At 31.8% G+C, this 26,990-nt stretch overlaps 3 protein-coding genes across 3 annotated transcripts; 1 reads left to right on the top strand and 2 right to left on the bottom strand.

The window, feature by feature from the left end:
* The first annotated feature begins 6,220 nt into the window (after window positions 1-6,220).
* On the top strand, window positions 6,221-6,984 carry LOC112693876. The gene is made up of 2 exons (XM_025569122.1): window positions 6,221-6,331; window positions 6,465-6,984. The coding sequence occupies exons 1-2, from the start codon at window positions 6,317-6,319 to the stop codon at window positions 6,819-6,821; spliced, it is 372 nt and encodes a 123-aa protein (XP_025424907.1). The 5' UTR covers window positions 6,221-6,316; the 3' UTR covers window positions 6,822-6,984.
* A 30-nt stretch (window positions 6,985-7,014) lies between these two features.
* Window positions 7,015-9,465, bottom strand: LOC112693874. Its single transcript, XM_025569119.1, has 3 exons — window positions 9,319-9,465; window positions 8,245-8,597; window positions 7,015-7,488 (listed from the first exon to the last, which is right to left on the bottom strand). The coding sequence occupies exons 1-3, from the start codon at window positions 9,448-9,450 to the stop codon at window positions 7,116-7,118; spliced, it is 858 nt and encodes a 285-aa protein (XP_025424904.1). The 5' UTR covers window positions 9,451-9,465; the 3' UTR covers window positions 7,015-7,115.
* A 94-nt stretch (window positions 9,466-9,559) lies between these two features.
* Window positions 9,560-26,753, bottom strand: LOC112693873. The gene is made up of 6 exons (XM_025569118.1): window positions 26,496-26,753; window positions 23,495-23,820; window positions 19,950-20,364; window positions 15,020-15,088; window positions 14,068-14,157; window positions 9,560-9,960 (listed from the first exon to the last, which is right to left on the bottom strand). The coding sequence occupies exons 1-6, from the start codon at window positions 26,634-26,636 to the stop codon at window positions 9,883-9,885; spliced, it is 1,119 nt and encodes a 372-aa protein (XP_025424903.1). The 5' UTR covers window positions 26,637-26,753; the 3' UTR covers window positions 9,560-9,882.
* Between the last annotated feature and the right edge of the window lie 237 nt (window positions 26,754-26,990).

The following is a 26,990-nucleotide window of genomic DNA, read 5'->3' as shown; positions in this document are numbered from 1 at the left end:
TTTTTAATCGTAATATCGTAACGTAACTGTAGCATATTAATTTAAACACGATAAATATGTGATCAAATGAAATCAATTATGATCGAACAAAATCAAAATCAGTTAGCTTTGTGTTTGTAATAATAATATTTATGTACTTTAACTTCAAAAATTATAATGCATACTATAAGTGGCATAGTTAAATATATAAAAAAATCTGTTAAAAATTCAATTAGATTTTGTTAATTATAAATTATTAGTATTTTATAACTGTTAAGTCAATATATTGCTGTAATTGTATGGAACACATATTACGTGAATGCTTAAATTATATGTTACGCATATAGCATATAAATATATTTACAGTGCAAAATCCTTCACAACTCTATTTTTTAGCGATAATAGAAAATTGTTTACGTATTAGTATGAATATGTCATGGAAAAATAAATTAAAATATGTAAACCCTCCTTTTGACTACATTTTGGTATTACTGTTGCATAGGTGCTATTTGTCTACCATCTTAAGTATGATTCACTGAACTAAAACTATGCATTAAAAATTAAAAAATATTTTTTTATCATTAATTGTTATATTTTTTATATCACGAATAAAGTCACAAAATATTAGTTGAATTGATGCAATTGTAATTTATGTTTCCATCAAGATTAAAAAATTTAAATTTGGACGTGAATAAAGTGGAATGATACGAGTACAACTGAAATAATAAATAATATAACAACAAGAAACAAATTATGAATTTTGGTATCTAATCAGTTCTACGAAGAATTGACATGTGAATATTATTATCCATGGTAGTCAATAATATAATTTTAGTTATTTTATTGTTATATAAAATTTACCAATATATATTTAAATTATTTCGGTTTCTGTGATCAAATGTTTATATTTTTAACAAACGTATTTAGTTATTCTTATTATACTGTCCATCCTTTAGGAAATGTTTGGTTTATTTTTTTTATATTTGCACTAAATCTAGAAACCATAAGTAACATATTTACCATAACTATATATATATATATATACAGACATATACACATATTTATATTTTGTTCAGAGATAACAGTTGTTTTGAGATTTACATAAAATGATTTATTCGTGTAGGTGTATATATTATTCACATATTTTTCTCTTATGACTGACTTATTTTTTCATTTCGAAATAATAAATATACGAATACATGGTTGTACATCGTTTTAAAAAATGCATTTATTTATTATTTATAGACCATAAAGAATATAACTAAAATAGTGACTAAAAATAACTTTAGGTTTAAACCTAAATAAAACTACCTGTGTGGAGGTTTTAATTCGCAAAGAGATCACTGATTATAAGAAACTCGGAACCTTTGATCTTCCTTAGTAGCAGTGGCGCATCCAAGGGGGGCTTTGGGACTGAAGCTCCATAAAAATATTTTGTATATTAGATTATATATTATAGCTTATTATTTTGTCATTTTAGACATTAAAAACAAGAAGAGCCAAGTTAATTGGACACGTACTGCGTCATAACAGTCTACTAAGTAGAATAATAGAAGGTGCCATTGAAGAGAATAACAGCAGAGGGTGACCGCCACTGGACTATATTAGTAAAGTAGTTAGAGGTATGAACTGCAGATCTTATTGCGAATTAAAAAGGAAAGTTGAGAAAAATATCAGGGGTAGTGGAAAATTGCTGCCAACTAGCCTTTGGGCTGCTAACAAAAGAAGAAGATTATTTTGTCACAATTAATTACTATTATTGTGATGAATTTTTTTTTTTTCAAATTTGATTATTATATTAACTACACATTTAAAGTTCAGTACAATAGTACATAATAGTACTTGTTTGTGGAAATCGTCAATCGATTATTTTGTTGAAAATTATTTTTAGATTTACGGATACTAGTGTATTCTATGCACTAGCGATTACTATGTAGTATATACTATTATTTTATATATATTATATTATCTGTATTATTTAAAAATGAATGGTAACTGTTCACTTGTATATAAGGAAAACGAAAACCCTGAGTGCGCGCCTGCTCAATAGGAACGTAAAAGAAACATTATATTGTGTTACGTATACATATCCGTCTATATGGTGTCGTCTAATAGATTAACACGTCTTCGTCGCCATAAAGTGGGTTTATAATGAAATAACATCGTTTTGTCCGTGTACTGACATGACGAGTAAGTTTTTTGCGCCCTCGTTTTAACCTATTTGCATCACGTTGCACCTTGTAACTGCTTTACTTCACTGGTTTAAAATTTATTGTTGAGTTTTTTATTTACTTATACTCGTCTCGTACACACGAGAACCGTCGAGATAACAGTTGCGATGCTGACACAACAAAAACATAATATTATATTATTATGTTGTGATACGTGTATTATAATTCGTGTTGTGATACATGTGACGGCGCGAAATAAATCGTTATGAGAATAAAATGTGTATTACGATGCTGTACGTGTAAATACGATATTATTGTCCTCGCCCGGGCGGTTTTTACGGCCCCCGATTTATTTGTGTATAACCGACTGGGAAAAGCGCCAAACGATTTTATTGAAATTATTTTCACGGATTTATCTGCATTTCACATCTAACGGTTTTACTTGCACGTAGGTACGCCTAGCCCAGTTAGTACGTAATAAACAGGAAAAAATAATGTATCGTTTTCGATTCGCCACTTCAGCAGCAATGCAGTTATTGTTGCACAACGGCGCGCGCTGGCTTGTGGGTGCGCATTATTATGTATTATTGTGATACGTGGTGGCTACTATACACACGCTGTTCTATTTCAAAAATAGATTTTATTTTACACGTTATAGTTCATCGACGGTCGAATAACAACGACGCGCGGTCTTGGAACGCGAATGTTTAGCATTTGAAACAATCGCACGGCAATATCATTAGAGACAATACCGCGCGTGTATCACACCGTAGTTATATATCATTTCGAGAAATGCCGGAAAGTTGTGAGGCTGACTGTAAGGCGTGAAAAAGAGGTCAATACCCTGTGTGCGACCATGTATCGAACCGATTGTTAACAGTTATCAAAGGGCGGTTTACACGTTTTATTGCGAACTGTTATTTTTTTTTCTCAATCCTAGTTTTGTTAACGAACATACATTTCCTAATACATATGCATTTACATAAATTCAATTCACTTAATGCGATTGCGATACGACATTTAAGAATTGATGAAAGTAATAAAGTTCGATTAATAAACGAGTTGGTATATTATTTAGGTTGCGAAATCTAGAGAACACATTTCAAGTATCAACTACAAATTCAAAGCTGGGTCGATTAAATATTCGCACATCGTCATATTGGCTTGGTGTATCGTGATGATTTACTAATTCCCGTATCTCTTGTATTTACAAATATTTTATTCGTTGTCTCTCAAGATTTAAGTTTTTGTTAATTTAACAATAACAATAAAAAACCTTTAAAGTACATTTTAATAAAAACAAACCCAAACGTTTCACTTTGTTCATAAAAATTAAAAAACCATAAAGTATTTGAATATTTATGAAACTTAAAAGAAAACTAATAAATATTAAAAAATAAATATTGGAATAACTTTTATCCTGTTTACTATTTATTTAATCTTTACAAGATGGTCGGAGGCCAGTGACAGCGTTATGTGAGCCGTTCGTAAAATAATAAAATCGAATTTTTTTTTAAATCTTTAGGAAACCAAGCCAATACACCAGTTGATCGTCCTGCGCGTTGTAAAATGTTCATAGTTATTGTAATATTGAGTTTATTAATACATCTTAGCGGAATATATTTCTGAATTACATAGACACAGGACTCTCTCATTTATTTAATTTAAAAATGATGATGACATTTTACAGATTGTTCATCATGATTCTAATAACATACTGGTTTGTTTCAAACACTCAGTTTTGATATTGATCATGTACAATGTACGTATCGAGAATCAAACCTAATATATTAAAGGCCCTCTTATCCTAGTTGGATCGAGTAATAGTACGTTTTTCGAAACATTTATTGTGTACGCGTGTACAGGCGCAAACGTGCAAATAATATTCTGTGTAACAATAATGAGTTAAAATATTACAAGTCCATTTATACATATATTAGGGTGGTCTTTATTATTATAATATATTCATATGTATATATGTATATGTATTTATAAATATAATTAGTATCTACGCCTTAATAATTTATCGACATAAACAATACTATTGAAACTAAAATAGTAATAACTATATTTTTTATATTAGGAAATATTTCAAAAGCTGAATGAATGTAGACTTAAAATTATAATGCAGTTGTAAAACCGTTTTCAAATGTGGTAGGTATTAAAAAATCGTTTAGAAGTGCCAAAACACCTGTTGGCAAATGAACGTATCACGGAGTTCCATCAATGAATGACCTCTCTACACAAGGTATTTCGATTATCGAGTGACCTATATAAATATCGTATTCCTAAATATTTTTCTAAACATATTTTTTTACAGAATTGCATAATAACAATTTTGAATGAAGAACAAATCATATAAACTCACTTTATTATGGTTTTTGAAAGATCGAATATAATATTCAGCAAATTTATAATAGTAATAAAATATTTATGGTAAAAACTAATTTCCGAACTTCTTAGAATCCATTTAAGCTGTCAAACGAAGTATTTTCAAAAGCATTCTAAGCAAATATTGTAACCGTTTGACTATACAAATATGAATTCAATCCATTTGACTTTTGATAATATACCATAGGAAACCAATTTAAGTAGCACGAGTACAATCTATATATTCTATATATACATACCATTACTAATACAATTTGCAACAAAAGTAAGTCTGGTTAAAAAACTAAATTTTGATTAATTTCTATGAATACGAGTAATATAATTTTTAATTTTTTTTTTCTTTGGATTTGATGACATACGCTGTATATATTTTTAGAAGCTAATAAATAAAACAAACCTATGGAAACTTATTATTGTATGAATTATAAGGAATTATTACAGCACCGATTGATGCGTTAACTATTCCAATCATAAAATTAAACAGTTTTGGTTTTATATAATAATACAACAACATGACGGAAAATTTAATTCAATATTTTCTGAGAAAATAATGAATTTAGTAGAAATTTGCTTAAGTTATTACAAATTAAATTTAAACATAATAATTTACAAGCTCATATTTCCTATTCTTTAAAAAATATTTTAGAGCAATAAATATATCATTCGATACTCCTATAATTTCTTTATGTCATAGTAAATTACGGAAGTCAGTTTTTAAAATAGGAAGTTGAAAATCAATTTGCACACATCATAAAAAACTAAGTAGGATTCAATGATCTTTTTAAACGTAGTAAATAAGTTGAAATTTGATATTTTAACGTATTTTTCTTACTACTTTAGTACTCAACTGTGTATTTTTATAATAATTAGTTGATTTAACATGACATTTTAATTTTTTAACAACAAACGATAAAAAGTACGTTATGATTTAATAAAGTGGAAATAAAATATTAGTGTTTTTAATTTTAGATTTGTATAAAACAGTTGGCACATGCTTATACGTTTAACGATTCATACAGTTTTAACTTTAGTTTTTTAGTTTTAAATTAAATATTAAAAAAAAAGTTAAATTTGTTTTTAACTAAACATAGATTTATTCAAGTCGATTTTAATCACGCAATTCTTATAAATTGCTGATTGCATTCAATACATTATGTCGTCATCGTATTAATTCAAATTTGTTTTTCCTTGTTGTCTCATGATTATATTATTAAGATAATAATTAAAATAATGCAAAAAAAAATATATTACGCATTAATTCGAATGATTAGTTTATGCGTCTTTATAATGTTAAAGTATATAATATAAGTATATTTTCATTAAATTTGGAACTTCTTTAAGACATACTGGGAAATCAAACGTTATGTTTTAAAAATGAATTCATCTGTTACAGTCACGGCGGAACGTTATTTTTTTTTTTTTTTTAGAATCAGTAAACGATAAAATTGCATTGATTATATGTTATCAACGGCGGAGTTAACAGCAAGGGTGAGTTTATATATTGAACGGGGTAATGCGTAAGTTGTCATCTGCTTAAAAGAAGGACACTTCGCGTAATCATACCGTGAACATTAAATAAAATTTGAATTCAGAATCGGCAATAAAGAATGCGCCAAACGCACAGAATTATATGCGATTTGATTCACGCCGACCTGTTGGCATTGAACGAGCGCTCTCGTTTTTTTTTCACGTCATTCTTCCGTATAAAAGCCTCGGGACAAACATCACGTTCGAGCACAAACCATAAATACTTCTCGTACGTGCAATCCGTTACCATGAAATCTTTAACCGTAAGTACCGCCTAAACAGATATTCATCAAATGCAAATGTACCTTTTTTGTTTTTTTTCGTTTGTTATATTATAATCGCGTGATCGTAATATCACATCGTTCCACTACATTTTCCCGTGTCCGTCGTTTACAGGCGGTGTCCGTCGCGTTCTCGCTGGTTCTCGCGATATCGCATTGCGCTCCTGGAAGATTGGGTACCGTCGACCAATACCGTCCGGCGTTTGACCTGGAAAACAGCGACAACCATTCGGATCCCGATGACTACGATAGTTACTACAACCCAGACCCTTGGACCGAATCAGAGGACGCCGGAGGAGTTGTGCTCGTTTCCGAAAAACCGCAGGACCACACCCGAATCCCCACCGAAGAGCCCGTTACCTCTAGCAGCCGTCCCGAGGCTGAGTACCAAACCCCGGAAGAGCACGTCGACGACGCGTACACCACCACAAATGAACCCACTACGAATGCACCAACCACGCAAGTGGTGTAGCGATGATCGGTTTCGTCGACAGCTATCCCCAACCCGGTCACCTTGTCCGCAGCTACGAGGAACGTTCGGTTGGACGGGCGATCAAAAGAAGAACTCCGTGTACGATTATTGTTTTTTTACGTTTGTTTTTTATTAAATATATTTTATTAATTTTTTGTTGGTTTTTGACTTTTGTTTTTTTTTTTGTTTCGTGGACTAGTCTTTAATTAAATATAAAAACAAATCGACAGAAGGAAACAACATAATATGTTACATTTTAGATTTGTTTTGGTCTTAGCTAAATAGGTGCGCACATCAGTTTTGACTGAACGTGTAGCTGAAACCGTCTGGAGATCTGTTCAAGTTGAATTTGCCGGAAGCGTGGTTGACTTTGTAGGACGGTGGTAGTGGGGTCGGTGCGGAGTTCCATTGGTTCCACTTGGCAGTGGTCGGGATCGAGTTCCATTGGTTCCATTGGCTTTGTTTTGGCAGAGCGGTCGTCGGAACGGAGTTCCATTGGTTCCATTGGCTGTCGTCGGACGATTCCGAACTCCATTGGTTCCATTGACCGTCGTCGTACTTAGCTGTGGCATCTGCGCTCCATTGGTTCCATTGTCCGTCGTCGTGCTTAGCAGCGGGCGCCGAGTTCCATTGGTTCCATTGGTTCGGGACGGCCGGTGCTTGGGACCTGCGAAAAAATGATCAAACGATTTAAAAAACAACCCTAATCTTCGGTCAGAGTGGACGTGTTAGCGGTTACGGTGACCAAGGGCGTACCGAGGAGGGTCGGACTGCTAAGACTCGACTACGCGAGTACGCGTTCACGTGTGCCACGTAGTCCGGCCGCGGCATAAAATGTTATCGGTTTCCGATTAAAATTAGAAAAAAAAAACGTACAATAATCGTCAGCTCGAACCGGACGTATGTCGTTAAAAACGCTTTTCGTGTGCGTAGTTCCAATGAAAACATTAGCGGACGGTGAACAATCGAAACACAAACGCGTTAATTGGTCCGCGTCCGGTAGATGTGCGGCCGTTTATAATTGTCTAACGGCGCGGCGACCTCGTAACGTGAAATTGTTTTCGCAACAAAGGGAAAACAGGTGAAAACGTATTTATAAATGTTAAATGTTTGTTGTACAATCGTTATCCGATAACATTAAACCGGGTGGAAAGTGCAGATGACTGCGGGATACGAGCGGGGGGGGGGGGGGGTGAAAGTCTCAGAGTTCAGAGCTCGAAAAGCTCCGGAACACGCACGTTTTCGTAGCGCAGATGTGTACAGATTTAATTCGGTCGATAGTTTTTACGAACGATAAACACCGGCCCGGAGCGGTCCGTTGGTGACCATCGAAGGGCGTCGCGGGATCGAGATCGAGAGAGAGAACGGGAGGAGGGGGATCGGAGACGATCGGATCACCGCCTGTACACCGAGTTATGCTCACCACTGGTCTTGCCACGAAGCCTTGGCGGACGGGACGGCGGGCACGGCGGGCACGGCGGGCACGGGCACGGGCGTCGGGGCGACCGGCAAGTGATCGCCGGTGGCCTTGAAACCGTCCTTGCCGGCGGTGTAGTGGACGGTGCGCCTCTGGCCGTTGGGGTCCACGTAGCTGTACGAACCGCGTCGGTTGCCTTCCGTGTCCGCCTCCTCCTTGAACTCGACACCGTCGCCCTGCGTGTACGCGGAACCGAACTGACCGTTGTTGGACAGGTACCGGGCGTCCGTCAGGATGGCGGCGTTCTGCTGACCGGCGACCAGCGCCACCGACGACGTCAACGCCAACACGACAAATACCTGTGCGTGAGAAACACGTTTATTTTTATTTTTCGGTCGAGTTTTTTTTTTCGATCTTTTCGCGGCTCCGGCGGTTGGATGCGAGAGAGCGGCAAGAGGCGTTAGTCGAAGGGACTTGCTCTTCGCACCGAAAAAAGACGTGTGTGACGCGGTTTCAAGACGGTCGCGCGAACAACGCGATCGGTCGAGTGCGCTTTGCATGATATCGTCCGGACACAACACGGCGCAAACGTTTGCAATATGACGCGGTGTCCAGGGGTCGTGGAAATCGTCTATGAATCGTTTGTGGCGCTTTCCAAAGTGAACGGTGTTTCGCAAACGCATGTTGGTTACCGCGAGTTCTCTTCGAAATACGTGTTAAAGAGTACTGACAACGAAAACGAACGTTTAAGGAACGTTCGACTCGACAAACCGTGCAGCGTTCGAACGAAAGAAGAACAAAGTTGAAAAACGTAAGTGTACAACACGACTTTATATTAAACGTGTCGAAAGATTATCGATAAAATCTGAAATCGTTCGTTCGGTTCAATACCCGCATGCGTGTCTTAGCCGGTGTTATTGTACTGCGGCACGGCAAAACGCGACCGTGTTAGGAAAATATTCAAGTTTGAAATCCGAACGAAAATCCTAACTACATCGGTTCGGACGCGTTGTCCGGACTTAAGAAACGTCGAACACGATAACATTGCACTGTATAAAATGTAAACGAGCATGTACTTACGACAAATCGGCTCATGATTTCTTCAATATTGTCTTGTGCTTCGGCAACTAGTGAACGAGAACTGTACTGTTCGGTGTCGCTGCCCAGCGTATTTATAAAAGCATCGTCGCCCATGTCCTGATTACCTTGCATCGCGAGCAAGGTTAACGGATACGCCCTAAGGAACCGAGGATAATGGAGGGAAATATTACCGGTGTAAAGTTAATAGTAGTGTAAAAATAATAAAACCATCATTCCTTTTACGTTGGACTCAACTTCCTGGGTGAAAATACACTCGACCAAAACGAGATCAATCCAAACGGGTAAACTAAATGTGACGGTGATTGTAAATATGAATTTTTTGAAGGGCAAACGATTATGCCTGAAGTGTACGAAAAATTCCTCAACGTGTTTTTTTTATTTTTTTTTTCATTTATTTTCATTTTTTTTTTCGTTCTATTTTATGGGCGTGCCCCGAAGAGTGCATCGACTAAGTCGCCGTCGTGCGTAGGATTGTGTGTTATTGTTTAGTAAGATCACATTGCTAAATGTGTTTGTTACTTATGATTATTGGTATTGCGTAATTTACTCGACAAATATGCGCCCCAAGTCGGGCGACAACTGTATGATTACTATTATGTACGTAGCCAATGATATAATTATCTAAAAAATAAAAAATAAAAATAAAAAATGAGTCAACACATTTCCATATATACAAAATTTATTTATTGTAATTCCTATGTAAATTTCGAATTTAATATAGTAGATGATATTGATTATCAATGAATTATTAATAACATGAAAGTTTTAAATAAATTGGGAATAATTAAGTAAAAGAAACTTTAAACGAATGTAGTAATATACATATTTAACAAGTCATAATTTTTCATTTTTTCCCCACCAATTTCTAGTTACGTAAATAATATTATACCCACGGACGCTAATATGTACTTAAAAAAAAATATAAATCACTAAATGCAAAAAGAGCGCATCTATGATTGTCATTAAATCACATTTTTACAAATTTTTATTAAGGTTCAGTATGGTAAATACATCGTTCTGTGCAAAGAGGCATATGTCTGGTTTACAGATACATAATAAAATGATCATGGTATTTTATGTTAAATGCAAAAATGGCGCATATCCTTATTAAATATGAATCACTAAAGCAAACAAGGCACCTGTCCGTAATTCATACATTTTTCAGAAGAGATAAAATATATTTATCATAGTATTATTTTTGTACATTCAAATTACAATTTTTGCAAAAAGTACACGTAACCAAAGATTTAAAAACATTGTTTGACATTTTCATTTAAAATTTCATTAAAACTTTTCAGAATCTTTCATAACATTTTAATATCTATAATATAATTATAGCTATCATAATTGAAAAATTAAGTTTTTTATCTCTCCTGAACAATTTAAATGTAGATATGTACCCTTCTTGCATTTAATGATTCACATTTGATAAAAAAAATGATTTACATCTTTTAAACTTTATTTGTTAGTTTTAAATTATTTTAAATATATTATTTGCAATGAAAATGTAAAATTATAATGTATACATAGATATACATCTCACGAAAATTTATCAAACCTAAATTTGTGAACTATTGTGTATGGAGTTCCAATAACGAACCAGTTTTAATTAATTTTTGTAATAAGCCCAGTAAAATGTAAGGCTTGAAAGATCGCAATATTTTTATTTTTTTTGGGTTATGACTTCATGAATATTTTATTTTAAATTAATTATATGGAATAATTGATAATATTTATACATCAATTGCATGGTAGGAACAAAATAATTTTCTTTCAATGTTGTCTATTATTTATTTATATTTATTCCGATTCTTTAAAATAAATTTGTCAGTAATAAAATACTTCAAACATTTTTTTTTTACATACTTACATATTACATAATACCTATATTGGACGTATAGTCAACTATACTCATGGACATAATGGATATATAGTCCAACGTCAAACTCGGCTGGTCTTTGAAATATATTATATAAATTAAACGACTAGCGATGTCCTTAAAACTATTAGCACCAACTATGAAATTAGAAGGACTCGCGAATAAACGTGAATTTGAATTTTAAAATATTTATTGTACAGATGAAATAAAAGCATCAAAAATCGTATTTTTGCATTCTAAATGTATCGATATAGTTCGAGTAAACCTTGATATTTTAATTAGACGAAAATAAATTACGAAACATTAAAAAATAATAATAATAATACGCGTGTTATATATTATTATAATTCGCAGTAACAAGAAATATTATATGCACACATACTCGTAATACATAAACGATAATAAACTTTATAATAATTTAAGAATATACGATTATTATATCATTATTCTCATGTACATCTGTTCTTCTCCGATATATCTTGCATATACCTATATATCAGTTGTTTGAAATCATAAATGTTTAGTTTTAGCATTCGGTTTTATTTTAATTGATCAAGTTTTGTAAAATTAAACGCAATCGATAATAAACCAAATATTATATAGTTTAACTGTCATGTAAGCAAATTTATACTAATTTCCTACTATTTGCTGCATGGGTTCGAAAATTGAATCATTTATTATTAGTAATATTTTATCTTAAATTTAATGGAGTGTCGACCAATCTAGTATAAGTAATGAAATTTATATTAGTTTTAACTGCAATTTATCTGCATATCAAATACTTCTTTCTAGAAGTTATAAAAAAAGAATCAGTAGTAAATTATTTTATATTTATGAGAATCCATACACTATTTGTATTCAGCAAAATGTATTGTTGATATGCGTCATTTATAGTATGTAAATTGAAATATTTTTGATTATAATAAAAATAAACAAGTTGTATATAGTAACAAATGAAACATAATACTATGTCAGTATAAATCATTGTCATTTCAGAAATACAATGCCACGCGAAGTATTCAAGATAACGTTGGCGTTATAAGTGTGTACGACGATTTGTCGACATATCAGATTTGTGTACACAGATGTATATGCTAACAATTTCCTACTTGATTTATGATTAATAAAAAATATGGGAATAACAATATTAAAATTTTTTTAGTAGGTATTCAAAAAGGATTAAAAATTGAGAAGTTTTGCCTATATCTTAGTAATGAAAAAGTCTCGACGCTCTAGAAATACTGGTATATCTAAAAATCTTAATAAATATCTGATTTACATAGTTATAATTTTGATTGGTCTAGCTTATATTCTGAGAATATAATAAAATTATAAGGAATATTAATTTCGACTGATTATTACGTATTACAAAAAATATTTTCGTATGTTGCAGATTATTGATACAAAGATCTAAATACTACTTCTTCTTCATAATTTACTTGATAATTTTATTTGGATATTTATTTTATTTATTATTCACTTGGAGTTCTATGCAAAGTATTTGTTTTATTTATGCATCGGTATAATCTGCTAATTAATAGTGACAACAATACGTGCCCCTTCAAAATTGACCGCAGACCGACCAACCTGTAGGTTAAAAGATCTGGCGCACCATTGGCTCTGACATACTTAGCGTTAATATATTACAAATAGTTCAAAATGCAAAGAATTCAGAAAATGTCATAAGCAACTCCACCCAGAATATTGTAAGTACAATGCAATAATAGTGTCTTATACATTTGATATATCAACAGTGTTGATTCAACACGTGTCCAACATATCCCACCCAAATCGTTTAATATAATGATATGCATGATGTGTTCGTAGCATCTTCCAATTTTCAAGTTTTTTCAATCATACAAATAATGTAACAAAATAATGATTGCTTACTATGTCAATAACTATGACCTTCAACGTATAAACCATTTACTTTGATCAAATACACGAAAACAATATCGAATAAAAATTGATTAGGTTTTGGAATTTTCATTGTTTTTTTATTTTGTTTTTTAATTCCTTAAAACAATGATAACTCATGTGTCTTAGTACTTTTTATGCAGATAATTATATTTATTAGTATAATAGATTCTTGTTATGTCACGTAGATATCCCCAATCAAATTGTAAAAAAATCGAAACTTTCGTTACACTATACAACTCAACAGTGATTTCAAGAAAACTCGATACCTCGCAAATAATTTTATGTTTTGAATTTTCTCCCATTCCCTTAGCAATTAGAAACCAGGGGCGGATCTAGGGGAGAGATTCAGGGTGTCAGCTGACCCACAGTTAATATTTGTTGACAAAATTGACCTCTTGGAAATTTTTTTCTCTTTTTAGACTTTGATTTGGACTCTTGGACAGTTGGCCCATCGGAGTTAATTGAAAAATGAATGTCATGTATAATCAAAATTTAAAATTTTTCAATTCATAATTTATATTTTAAATTACATCGTTTTAGTTGAAAGTTAAGTAAATCATATTTTATTCCGTACGTTTGTTGCGTTGATAAAATTAGATTATATTTATTAATCGTAAATAAGTCATTATCGGTGGTATCACTAATTTTAAAATGTAATATAGATATACTCATACACTTTTATGAACATATTGTGTTTTTCTTTTTTTTACAAGGTATTCATTTCTAATTCAGTTTCATCCCTAATAAATGGCCTCTTGAAATGGCTTGACCCACAGTTCCTCGAATCTGGATCCGCCCCTGTTCGAAACCACAAGAAACCTACTGTAATGTAATACGATTGTGCAACATTTTAATTAATTAATATTTAAAGATTTCAGGTTGACGGACTGCGTCAACATAATAATTAACGTGTAGCAATAATTACTTACTGATGATAAAATAGTTTTATTGACCGTAAAGAGACCAGACGCCGTAATAATAGTTTGCGAATTCTGTACTTGAGACATGAAAAATGTAACCTGTATGTAAACATATTATTATATATATATATATCAAAGTAGTCAAACGTTTGTACAATGCCTATACTGATAAATTTTAGTGAAAATGTTTAAACTAGTAAAAGTGTAGTAAACATCTCATTTCGAAGTGTCTCAATTAGTGATCGTCAATTATTTCGAGAATATTATAGCGTTAAGATTTATGTCGATTAAAATATTCATTGCATAATTCTATAAAACAAATTAAAATACAAGATGAACATCCTCGAGTTTATTCATAAAATTGTATAATATTCATTGTCTAATGATAGTATATAGTTGATATATGTGAATATTTGAACCGAAAACGATCGTAAATCATTTCATATGAAAATAAATAACTGTAGAAGATTCATCGTTTGTAAAATAAAAATTCAGGTCCAAGGAATATGTGTTTAGATTTGATTGTGACTGTAAGCTACCAGTTAGCATTTTACAAATTAAAACATTTATAGATATTTCTATAATTACAAAACAAATATATATTTTAAGATATAATTAGTTATTTATTTAATTAATATATTAATATATTAATTTAATATATAATTATAAAAATACATATATTAAATAATCAAGTCAATAGCACTTTTATTCTATGTGTTTCCATATATTTATTCCACTTGAGTTAAATAATGATTTTACTAAATATTTTTATAGAATAAAAATACTTAAAAGGCACATTATCATACACAAATAAAAATTATAACAAGCAGTTTACTCGTTATATCTCTTGTATCTTTTTTTTGTACAATTACATAATTGTAATGTGTTCAGTCAAAATTCATGAACACTCATACTAATACTACTCGTATACTGTCTATAACACATGTATTTGTTAATATACCTGTTCACAGCAGTCTTGTGGTAATTTCCATATTGGTATGTTTCTTAAATCTGTTATTATTTCTTTGCTCTAGAAAATATTTTACTTTAATGAAGCTGATTCCAGAACAAAAAACATGTATTCATTAAAAATATACATTTCACTTGTCTAATTTAGTATGAACTAAATATTGCTTTGCAAACGGGTTATTTACATAATGTGATTCATGTGTTTCATACATAGACTATTATTCTTAATAATAATCCTCTTTATGTTATATTAATAAACATCGACAATGACGGTCTTTTTTAGAATATAATACTTAATATACTGTATACTGAATGGGTTCATTATTTTTTTGTCAGATTACGGTGTACGAAAATCATGGAGATTTGTTCGCCTCACGAGTATACCCATAGCCGTCCCAAGGGGGGGGGGCAAATGGGGTAAGTTTCCCTAGGACGTAAAATGTATTATGAATTTAGGGGGCATCATAAAAATAAATGATAAGAAGAAAAAATGAGTTTTTTATTTTAGATAAGTAATCAATAACTTGTCTTTTATACTGACATTTCTGAGTACCTAAAAAATTGTCTAACGTTCTCGTATATCATTAAATATAAAACTATGTAAATAATGTGTTACATAATTACATATATAAATATTACTATAAGATATTATTGATAAATGAATAATGATAATTGATGATTTCAAATTATGACTTTGTAGGTATTATATGAGTTCACTACCCATATAATACCTACAATAGTACACTGATTTGACTTTATATTATGATGAATATTATCTGTGAATCATAATGACCAGAATTCGAATTTCATATCAATGAAATGTACTGAAATACGCACTATAATATGTCCAAAAACACCTTAAAATATGTCCTAAAAATATAAATAAAAATAAAAGAAATGTGAATCAAAATTTAATTAAATGTATCTTTTACTGACTGTTTATTTTATTTTTTGAATTATTATCTATAATATAATCTTATAAATTAATACATTTATAAAAAAAACTAAAATGAACTTCTGTCAATAATTTAAAAAAAATGTTGACAAAAAACAAAAATGAGGGAATTTTTTTTACCATCGGTACATCGACTAATACTATTTTTCAGTTAATATAAATAATATTTTTTAGTAAACTCTAAATCAGGGGTTCCCAACCCGTGGTACGCGAAGAAATTTTTTGGTATAATTATTTTTATTATTATTTGCATTCAATATTATTTAGTTTAATTTATTCAATATTATCTAATTTTATAAATATCGATGACATTGGGTTTGTAATTGTAGCAATTTATTTTTATTATTATTTATTCAGCCTGGTATTGATGTTCTTGTACAAAATAAACAACAACAAATAGCACATTAAATTTAAAAAAATAATTGTTATTTCAATATTAAGATTTAACTAAAAATTAAGATTTTTTTACTTTCATAAATTTCAAATAATAAAAAGTGTTAATAAATAAATGAATACTAAAAATATACATTAAAAAAATATTGACTGCCAATTAAGTTTTAGAATTAAGATGGTACGCGTATTTATTATAAAAGTGTCTGATGGTACTCGGTGATAAAAAGGTTGGGAACCCTTGCTCTTAATACAACTTTATACTATAATATATTATGCCTATTATTATTATGTGTATTCGCCAATTATAGCACCAAAACTTCGAAGAGATACTAAAATTCTGAATTACTTTAAATATGCAAAAAAATATCAAAATTAAATTTCATTATTAGCATAAAACAAATTTATATCTCACTTTGCTATTTTTATCTGTAACAATTAACAATTAACAATTAACAAATGTTATAAAATCTGAACCATTAATAATATTCATTATTATGTTGAAGTGTTAGAATGTTATCAGTGTTATAAAATTGTAAAAACATTATTTATTATTATTATGTTGTCTTATAAATAAAAAATGTATTGTAGGTAATATTTACCCTGAATGTTTATGTTAATATATTATGTATAACTCATAATTATATGTAATTTATGAATACAAATAGTTTTTATAACTTTTATTTATAGTATTGTGAAATAAAGTAATTTTCTATATTTTAGTCATGATAATGAAATGTCAATTTTTAAATAACATAAAAATAAAATAAATGTTATTTTAATAATAATAATAATAATAAAAATAATAAATTAGTAGGCACCTTAATTATTAAATATTTAACATATTTAAGATATGAGGTAAATTATAAGCTAAAAATGTGAAATCAATTTTACAACAACAAAATTGGGGGAGTGGAGAGGCATCCAAATGTTGTTATCCTAGGGCGTCATTGGTAGTTAGGACGGCACTGAGTATACCCATAGAGTAACAGTTATAATTAAAATATTCTTGTATCTAACTTACGCACTAAACACGATTTCTTTAGGTTTTTGATTGTTATAACAAACAACCATTATAGACGTTAACTAAGAATATTTATGAAGGTTGAGCCTATTCTCAATTATTTTCTGAAATCGTATGGAAATCGTTCCAGCTCGTCAAAAAAAACAACAAACCGACAACTTGATCAATAAACTAATACACAATAATTAATATAAATGCGGTTGAAAATACTTATAACACGCATGGTCCCTTCTACTCTAATTGTAAGCATGGCGTAACTAGGGTACAACATCTGGAAGGGCTACAACCTTCCTATCAAAACTTAAAATGACTTATAGATTACTTCTACTCTTATATATGGTACAATGTTAATGGTATATTTTAGATTCTGAGCCAAGTTGGATTTACTGCAATGTGTCTTTTTTTGTATATGAAATTAATGTGAGTTAAGTATGCTGTATGCGGTATGTCATGTATAACATGGAATATTTATAGGGGGGGGCTAAATTTTGGTCCAGGGGAGGGCTAAGCCGTCCCTAGCCCGCCCTAATGCACCTGTGATTATAAGACCAATAGTTGTACGCCTGTGCAAATATCATAAGTGATTAAAAAACGGTCGAACCATAACACAAATATTCAATGATATACCATGTTTTTATGAAGATTTCGTAAATCGATACAGTTCTTTGACAACATTATTTAATAAACTTTGACAACGCAGACAATATGTCTAACTGTGGATAGTGACTAACCCATATGATACGAAAAATCGGCTATTCATGCTTAAAAACACGGTAGTTATGTGTACACGATAATCAATAAGCACGTGTGTAATAGAATTAATTGCAACAGAAAAATCGAACAAGGAAAAATTGCCATAAGAATGAGATCGAGAAAAATGAACTCCACAGACGACATGACCAAAAAAAATTAAATAAATAAATCAATAGGAGAACTATCGGTTTTATAATTATTATTTTATATATTCTTATAACTGAAAAAAGTCCTTGTCCCATTGCGGGGTCTATTCTAAGGATTTTTATCAACAGTGTAATTATTTCACAAGCCCCTATACACATGATGGCAATATACAATTTATTTTTTTATTTTTTTTTCATTTTGTATATTTGCATGCAATATGTACTTATTATGTATATGCTATACCTACATATCTGTTAAACATAATTTTTATTATGGGTTTTAATTTATATTTACATCTAAATTAAACTGTATCATGATTATAAATAACACAATAATACTCATTTAGATATCACAATTTAAATGTAGGCGGTGAATAATCATTTAGGATTCATTTAACTTTTAAATATTTGAAAAAATAAATTAAAATAATAATAATTATACAAAACAACTATTTTCTGGGTAAATGTATTTACTAAAACTTTCTCTTTTTGGATTTTCATATTTTTCTTGATCTTTTATGTTATTGACTACTTCAAATATACTTTTAAACCATGATTGTTCTTTTTATTTATCGATATCTTTCACCCGATTTTCAGTTTTATTCAACCAGAATTGTTGATTCGATGAATTTGATGATCAGATGATCGATAGTTTTTCAACAGCGTAAAAAGTAATTTTCAATAGCGCAAAATTAATTCTCACCAACGCAAATAGCGCTCATCGCCTTAGAATAGTCTTATCGTTATAAATATATATATATATATATATAAATATCCGCTATATTTCTGGAACACAAAATCATAAGTTCAATTCCCAGGGCTACAAATCCGTGTCCCATCAACATTGAATTCTCATTCATACCGTTTTTACTCATCTAATACTAATATTATGCATATTATGCATTTTGTAATTTTCTAGCAGCTACTATCTGTACGCCGTACTAGATATTTTATTTATTTTCCTATGTGCACATTTTTTCCTAATATAATTAATACAACTACAAGTTTTCTTTACTTATTCTTTACTTATTTTGTTATTTTTTTTTATGGTTTGTTTAAGATAAAAAAAAAAATAACAAAATAAGTAAAGAATTGAGCAAAACTTGTAGTAAGTAATTTAATGGTTTGTTTAAGATTAAATTCACCGACAAATTTTACCCGTTTGTGCTAGAAAATAAATCTTTATAATGCGTTGGAAATTTAACATATTTAGGTAACTATTTATCGACCGAGTGGACACGTGCGCATAATTCGACTTTGGACATGTTGTCCATCGGATTAGTTTTACACGAATGCTATTTTTCCTTGGCCGTTCTTACCGGTTGCCGGACACGCACACACGTGAAGCGGTGCACGAAGGAGAGTCAAGGGGTAGTGGCTGCTCGTGCATGTTGCCCTTCTGTTGGGGGATGTTTTATAAAGGTAGGTTATAATAACATGGGTACAACCGAACTACCGGCGGTAACGTTCGTGCGTTAGTTGTGCGTTCATTCAGTTCCTTTCTACGGTGCCTCTACCCAACCGCTTCGTTTCCATCCCGTCCCCACCCACCCACGCCAACCGTTCAAATACCGGTGCACGCGTGCGTATCACATCCCGTGCACGGTGTAGGGGTTTTTCCTGGGGGGGGGGGGGCGTTTGTCATTGTTATTACGGATTCGGTGAGCGCGTCGGACAGGTAGGCGACCAGGTACGTGCCGATCCAGGCGTGTGCCAGGAACATGAGCGACTCCAGCTGGCTGACGCCCAGGATCTCCAGAGTGGAGTGCTTGCGCCGGTGCGTGGGCATCACGTACGTGTCGAAGTAGAACCGGGCCAGGTGCTCGAGGAACACGAACAGCAGGTACGTGGTGAGCCGGGGTCCGAACGCTACTCGGATCTCTTCGACGAGGTCGCAGAGCTGGGCGTGCGCCAGCCGCTCGGACTCCAGCGCGTGGCACGTGGCCCGCGACGTGGACGCCAACACCTTGGCCACCTCGGTGCGCCACCGCGTTCGCAGCGACCGGAACCGCATGCACATCTCGTCGCAGAACAGCAGGTACAGCAGCGGGAATATCGAGCTCATGTACCTGCGGGCACAAACGGAGGCGTCGCGTCGGTCACAAACCAATCGCGTCCCAAATCGTACTTAGTTGTTACCGGGCGGGTTTTTTTTTATTTTCCGGGGTCACACAGGTTGTATCCGGCGGGTTTGTTTCGAGTTACACGAATCCGTGTCCCAACGAATAAAATGTACAGGAACACCTCTACATAAGTTATGGGATGGTTGTAAAATCCGGCAGAATATCGGTTAAGATAAAAAGGTAATAAAAGGTCTAATGTAAACTCCCCCAGTTTTTATTTTTTTGTGTTTTGCCTGTGAATCCTTTCATAGCCATCTAAGAAATCCATTTTATAAAATCAACCGAACGTTCATATTTTTAGTGAAGTTCTTACCGAATTTCAAACTCATACTTACATAAAACTAAATGGCATATCTCAAATAAATAAGCTAAAAAATTCAAAAAAAAAAATGAGTGTTACAAGATGCTATAAATAGGTGTACTAATGGAGTAATACAAGACTTAGACTATTTACAAATTTTATCACATCATTTTAGTTTACATTCATGACGTAACTATATATTTTTAAATTATTAGGTATAACGAATATTAGTTATGATTTTTTTACTATGATTTAAATATTTAATGTAAACAATATGATATTATATTATATTATATATTTTTTTTTAATAATATATCATATTAATTTTATACTACTACTTAATTTTCTTCACTGGTGAAGTTAACATGAACCCAATTTTACCTGTTTTTTTTCTGGCGAAGTTTACAGTAAAAAAAGTTACTTGTGGCGATGCTTACATGCACTCAAGTTGTGTACACAAAGTGATACATTTTCAAATTATAGTATTCTACATGTATTAAGCAGACAACATTTTTTCACAAGAATAAAAGTTGTTCCGTTGTATTAATTAATAACAATAACAATAGTATATATTTATATTGATTATGATAATAATAATAATTATTCATAAAAAATGAGAGGAAAGGTGTAGTAGAAGCGGCGATGGGCTTACAAGGCCTGGAATAAGCCAAAAAAAATAAAAAATTCATAAAAAATAATTTAAATTATGATAGTTAAATTTATAAATGTACTATGAAAAATACTTAAAATTGTTATTAAAAATTAAAATTAAAACATTTGTCCATTACATTATTATATATATACTTATACATTTCACAACAATCAATTTTGAAACAAAAAATGAAATACATCGTCTAATTTAAAATTAATATAAATAAAATGTAAAAATAATTACATACTTGGTAAAAATTTAAATGATACTATTTTTATAAATTTAAATCGAGAAATTTGTCCATTTTTATATGTATTTGATTTTTGAATAATAAATAATTTTTTTTCGCCCGTTGTCTTTGATAATGTTCTAGTACTTTTATTTTTAATATAAATATTACACTGCAATATTTTTAGTACTTAATAATAAATTTAAATATACTAGGATGGCAACTACCATTGAATTAAATTTGGAGTGAAATGCTTCACAGCTGTTAGTTGAATTGGAAGATTCTGCCCGAGGAAATACGGCATAATTCAAGAAATAGATATCCATTAAATAAGTGGCAAATTTAAGAACTTGGGAATTATTTGAAACATTCCATTAAAGTAAATCAAACACAAATGCATTTCCTATTTCATCTGAATCATGAAATGGCAACACAAAAATGTACTACTCGTGTAACCCTCATTTTCCATCGGGTCACAACTCGTGTACCAATAATTTCGTCGGGACACAACTCGTAAACTGCAGTCGCGTCATCGCAACGCTGTCGGGAGCCAGTGGCGTATTTGAGAGTTCATGTCGGGGGGGGGGGGATTTAAAAAGAGTTTACCCAACTACTCACACAAAACTTACCAAGACATAATGAATTTTATATTGCATCTGTATAACCTATAAAGAATTAAGTTAAACAAATATGATAAAAAAAAGCAACATATTTATAAAACAAAATCTATGTTTCTATTTTTTTATTAGCAAATCTATTTATAACATCATCTATTAATATAGTTATAGTATGATGTATGTTTAGCAAAGCCAAACCAGTCAAGCGTTTTTGTCCCATTTTGGATCTTAACCATGTTTTCAATCTAACAAAAAAAAGCAACAAAAGTAAGCAAAGAGATGAATTATAAGTTTGTTTTTAATGTAATTTAAGAAAAAGAACAAGTCTTTAATGATAAATATATAAATATACAATAAATATATTTATGTAATATACTCGATTTCGTTAAATTAAATTTTTAAGTCAAAGATTTGTTTTCTTTGAATCGAATTAAACATAATCATTTTTTATATAAAATAATTATATATATATATATATATATATATATATTATATTGTAGTTAAAATATTTTATAAAAGCTTGCTATTTTGTTATTCTAATAATAAACACATGCACCAAACCAATCATTAAATTAGACATATCGCACTGAGAATTGAGACAGCAAAACTTAACAATGAATGACTAATTATTATAACACTATAAAACATAATATGATGAAATGCAAGTCGCAACCACTATATAAAAAAATAGCCGTTTATGTACAATCATGCTGATAGCTGGATTCAGCTATCATAGATAATAACAGGAGATCAACTACTTTGATACCCCGACAACTAGGTTACCGGGGACTAATGACCCATGGGGATCTAGTTTGCCAGTGATTTACATGACGACATATGTACCACAAACTTTGTGGTACATATTATGTCGTCATGGTAAGAATGTATGTACATTTTTACCACGGTTATCTAGATAACCGTGATTTTTACCAATAATTTGTTATCATCAACACAATTTTTCGGAATTTTTGTTTTTTAAGGAAAAACCCAAATATCCTATACCCATTAGTTATATAAAATTTTCCTGGTCTAAAAATTCTCGGGGGGGGGGGCGATTTCCCCCATCGCCCCCCCCCTCAAATACGCCAATGTCGGGAGCCCGGCATTTCTTGCGGCCGACAGCGACTCCGGAGTGTTAACTTACGAAGGGATGCTGAATTTTCGTCCAGCCTCTTGGGGAGGGGGCAAATATTTCCTATATCCGGCACTGCCAACCGGTGCGTTGGTCCGCGCGTCGCTTCCGGTAACACATTAAACATATTATCTATTATATATACCTTAACATCGATTCGAAGATGACTTTAACCGACAATTTGTTCAGCAAAATATCGATACAGGCGCAAGTGAGCAGCATCAACGTGCATCCCAGGTAGGCGATCATGTAGTAACGCGGCCGAGTCCTCTGTTCCGTGGGCCGACCGTGTTCCGTGTCGAACCGATTGGTTTTCTCGATGATTTTCGGTAGATGTGTGTCCACGTAGATCGAGGTCAGTTGACTTAAGAACTCCCGCACGATGAAATTGACCGTCCAAAACCACAGCGTAGCCGTCGGGTACGTCACAGCTTTGGTCACAAACAGATAGCAAGGCGTTAGGTAAGTCACCTGGATTGTAAACGAAAAAAAAAAAATTTTAATCATAATATATGCGTGCGTGGTGTTCAAAACATAATATCATGGAACTAGAACAAAGTTTTGGGAGAAAAAGCCAAAGGATCACTAAATAAATTATTTATTATTATTTTTTTTAATTTAAACGGAAGTTTTCAATTTTTTTTTACCTCCATCTCCACGAAAAAAACAAATGGAGAATGTTATTCTTAGTAGAATAGGGTTCTGGAATGATGTAATACAACCAAATGAAGGTACATAAATAAAATATAATATAGTTACAATGGACTTAACTTATTGTCCTATAAAATAAAAATATCGATCTCAAAATAAGTTTTTTGTAGTACATTTTCAAGATATATTTTTTATTTATTTTTTATCTGAGTACATAATAGTATGCTTGTAGCTTGGAATCAAATCTTTATTAATAATTAAAATTTTTATAACAATAATATAATAATTAACAAAATAATACTACCTACTTATTATGTGCACATCCTTCATATAGAAGTATTTATTATATACATAGATACATTATATAAAAATTAATATTTAAATGTTAAATAATCATCATCTAATATTAAGTTTTGATTTGGATAATATATATTCAAGAATGATTGTTATATTAATATTTTAACTATGTTTTATTGATAATGAATTTTTAATAGTTACACAACGAAATTGCAGGCCCTAACAATATTTTATTCATATAAATATAATATTTTTTAACGATTAAACAATAAAAATACAGCAATCACATTGACAGTCATATCATTCAAAAAATAATACTAATTTAATATCAAAGAAATATTTTTTTTTTTCATCTGGAATTTTATAAACTTATGCGTTGCTCCAGTGCGCGGACGATGGGCATGTCGTGAAATTCATTCGTTTGTAATGATCTGCACATTGCAGTTTATTAAACGTCGACTTTTATTCGGTACGTACTTACGTTATAATTAGCACGACATAAGGCAGCGCGGATTTACATGAAATGTATTATGCATGTGTGAGGAGACAGGGTGATAAATAAATTATTGCCAACATAATGGACTCGAGTTATTATACGTATACAATTATGTAATAAATTACATTTAAATACTTATAATTTACAACAACATATACATATACAGTGGCGTAGGCAGGATTTTTAAATGGGAGGGGCTAATCACTTTTTTGGATAAGTAAGGTAAGAGAGAATATGAGAATTCACACTTAACCCCCCCCCCATCATCTACCACCAAGTTTTTAAATGTAATTCAAGCATTTTAGTATAGTTTTAAAAATATCTATTAATATATAATTTAAAATAATAATAATAATAATAATTTTGGTTTCAGTGTTCAGTCACTTGATCCACTCTTGACAGCTGCATCCTCTTAGGCGAATTTCTGGCAAATTCAATTAATATTTCACTTTCATCGAATTGCTCTTTTTTATTTATATTAACTAACCCATTCAGTCTGTTTTCTAACATGGTGCTTCTTAAATAATTTTTTAAGCGATTAAGTGCAGAAAAAGTTCTTTCCGGAAAGGAAGAGGTAACTGGTAACGTGGTGAATAATTGTAAAAGTATTTTAATGTTAGGTTGAAGATTGGTGCAATGAGAGAGTGAATCAACAGTGGAATTCGGTTTTTGAATAGTATTTTGACTCCATTGTTGCCTCCGTATGAACAGCTCAGCTCTGATTGTAGATGAAGTATCATAATGGAGATCTTGGGCATATATTTTAGCAGCTTTTATAATATTTTCATCGTCATACATATTTAAATTGGCCGGAATAAGTCCTTCAAGTGGCACAACATCAATAAGCCTTTGATTAAAACGAGCAGCCATTGATTTTATTAAATAGTCAAGATACACTATACATATAAACACGGCCCATGGGGGGCTATATCCCTCTTAGCCCCCCCCCCCTTGGCAACGCCAATGTATACATGTATACATTTTTTAACTGACCACTTGATCCACTTATTATTTCAAAACATTTATTGGTTTTATGACAGAGTTTTTTTTTGTTCGAATCTAACGCGATACAGTATATCTAATTGTTTGATTTTACATTAGTCTTTTAACTTATTTTGTGGTTTAGATTAACATAAATTGTAGGTAGCAGGTACTAGGTACCAATATTGTTAAATAATACCCATAAAAGTTCATTAATAAAAGGTACTATTTGTACTGTTGGATTATCTGGGGGAGGCAAAATGGCACTTGCCCCCCTTGCCCCCCCCCCCACAATTACGCCACTGGTTTTGACGTTTTATATATTCTCCAATGGTCTATCTGTAGATTATTTGAATTACGAGGCTAGGTTAGGTTAGGTTATTACACTAATCGCTTTATGTTTTTGCCCCCCCCCCTTGATTCAAATATTAGCTACGCCCGTGCTCAGTATAAATAAATAATACATTTTTTAAGTAGAATGATGATACTGATAAAAAACACAACCATATTTATTTCTATATTTTTAAGTATGCCACATTTTTTTTAACCCGTATTATGATTTCAACCGAATAAATTATATACAATTTCCTAAAAATTAATCATTCACCTATTGAAAATAATTGTTAAAAATATATTTACTATAAGCACGTCAGTCGTTCATGTGAAAACTGTAAATAAACGCGTGGAAATCGTAATAAATTTAACGGTTCACGATACGTACCACTGGCCATATAAAATTGGATCCCCATTGGAAGTAAAATTGGCCGTAGAACACATTTTTAAGACTTGTTATGCCGATAATTTTATACAACATCAACGTGGGCCTCACGTCTTCGTAAAAATCTTTGTTTGTCACCGACATTTTTTACCGAAAACCGTGCGGGAAACGTTTGATCAAAACTCGAAGCCACCCATCGAGCGCGGTAATATCACCGCGAAACGATTGTTAACGATTTATCGCAACGACGCGGCCACGTCATCCACACCGGTGACGTTAGGTCACCCGTAAAACCGCACGGTAATGCGCCGCCGTCACGATCGAATAAAATCAACAATAAAATACGTTCGCATGAATAATGCATGAAACGGTAAACGGTTGTTCTTAGGAAAAATTGCCGAGCGCGCAAATACACGTGCACGCACGCGTTACAGTCCCTCCCACGCGTGTGCGTCGGCGTTACCAGAACGTTAATCTTCCGAAAGTTTTTTGCGCGAA

The sequence above is a fragment of the Sipha flava genome, unplaced genomic scaffold (genome assembly GCF_003268045.1).
Source record: "Sipha flava isolate LNK unplaced genomic scaffold, YSA_version1 119_pilon_pilon, whole genome shotgun sequence".
Classification (NCBI taxonomy): Eukaryota; Metazoa; Arthropoda; class Insecta; order Hemiptera; family Aphididae; genus Sipha; species Sipha flava.
Note: the sequence above shows the minus strand (reverse complement) of the source record. Positions and strands in the feature narration are given on the sequence as shown.

Bases quoted from the DNA above. Each gene is read 5' to 3' on its own strand.
- LOC112693874 (XM_025569119.1), bottom strand. From the start codon at position 9,450: ATGCAAGGTAATCAGGACATGGGCGACGATGCTTTTATAAATACGCTG. The intron at 8,598-9,318 runs GTAAGTACATGC...TCTCACGCACAG, and splicing joins AAATCATGAGCCGATTTGTC to GTATTTGTCGTGTTGGCGTT. The intron at 7,489-8,244 runs GTGAGCATAACT...ATTTTTTCGCAG, and splicing joins GCTTCGTGGCAAGACCAGTG to GTCCCAAGCACCGGCCGTCC.
- LOC112693873 (XM_025569118.1), bottom strand. From the start codon at position 26,636: ATGTCGGTGACAAACAAAGATTTTTACGAAGACGTGAGGCCCACGTTG. The intron at 23,821-26,495 runs GTACGTATCGTG...TTTACAATCCAG, and splicing joins CCAATTTTATATGGCCAGTG to GTGACTTACCTAACGCCTTG. The intron at 14,158-15,019 runs GTATATTAACAA...GTTTACATACAG, and splicing joins CACAAGACTGCTGTGAACAG to GTTACATTTTTCATGTCTCA.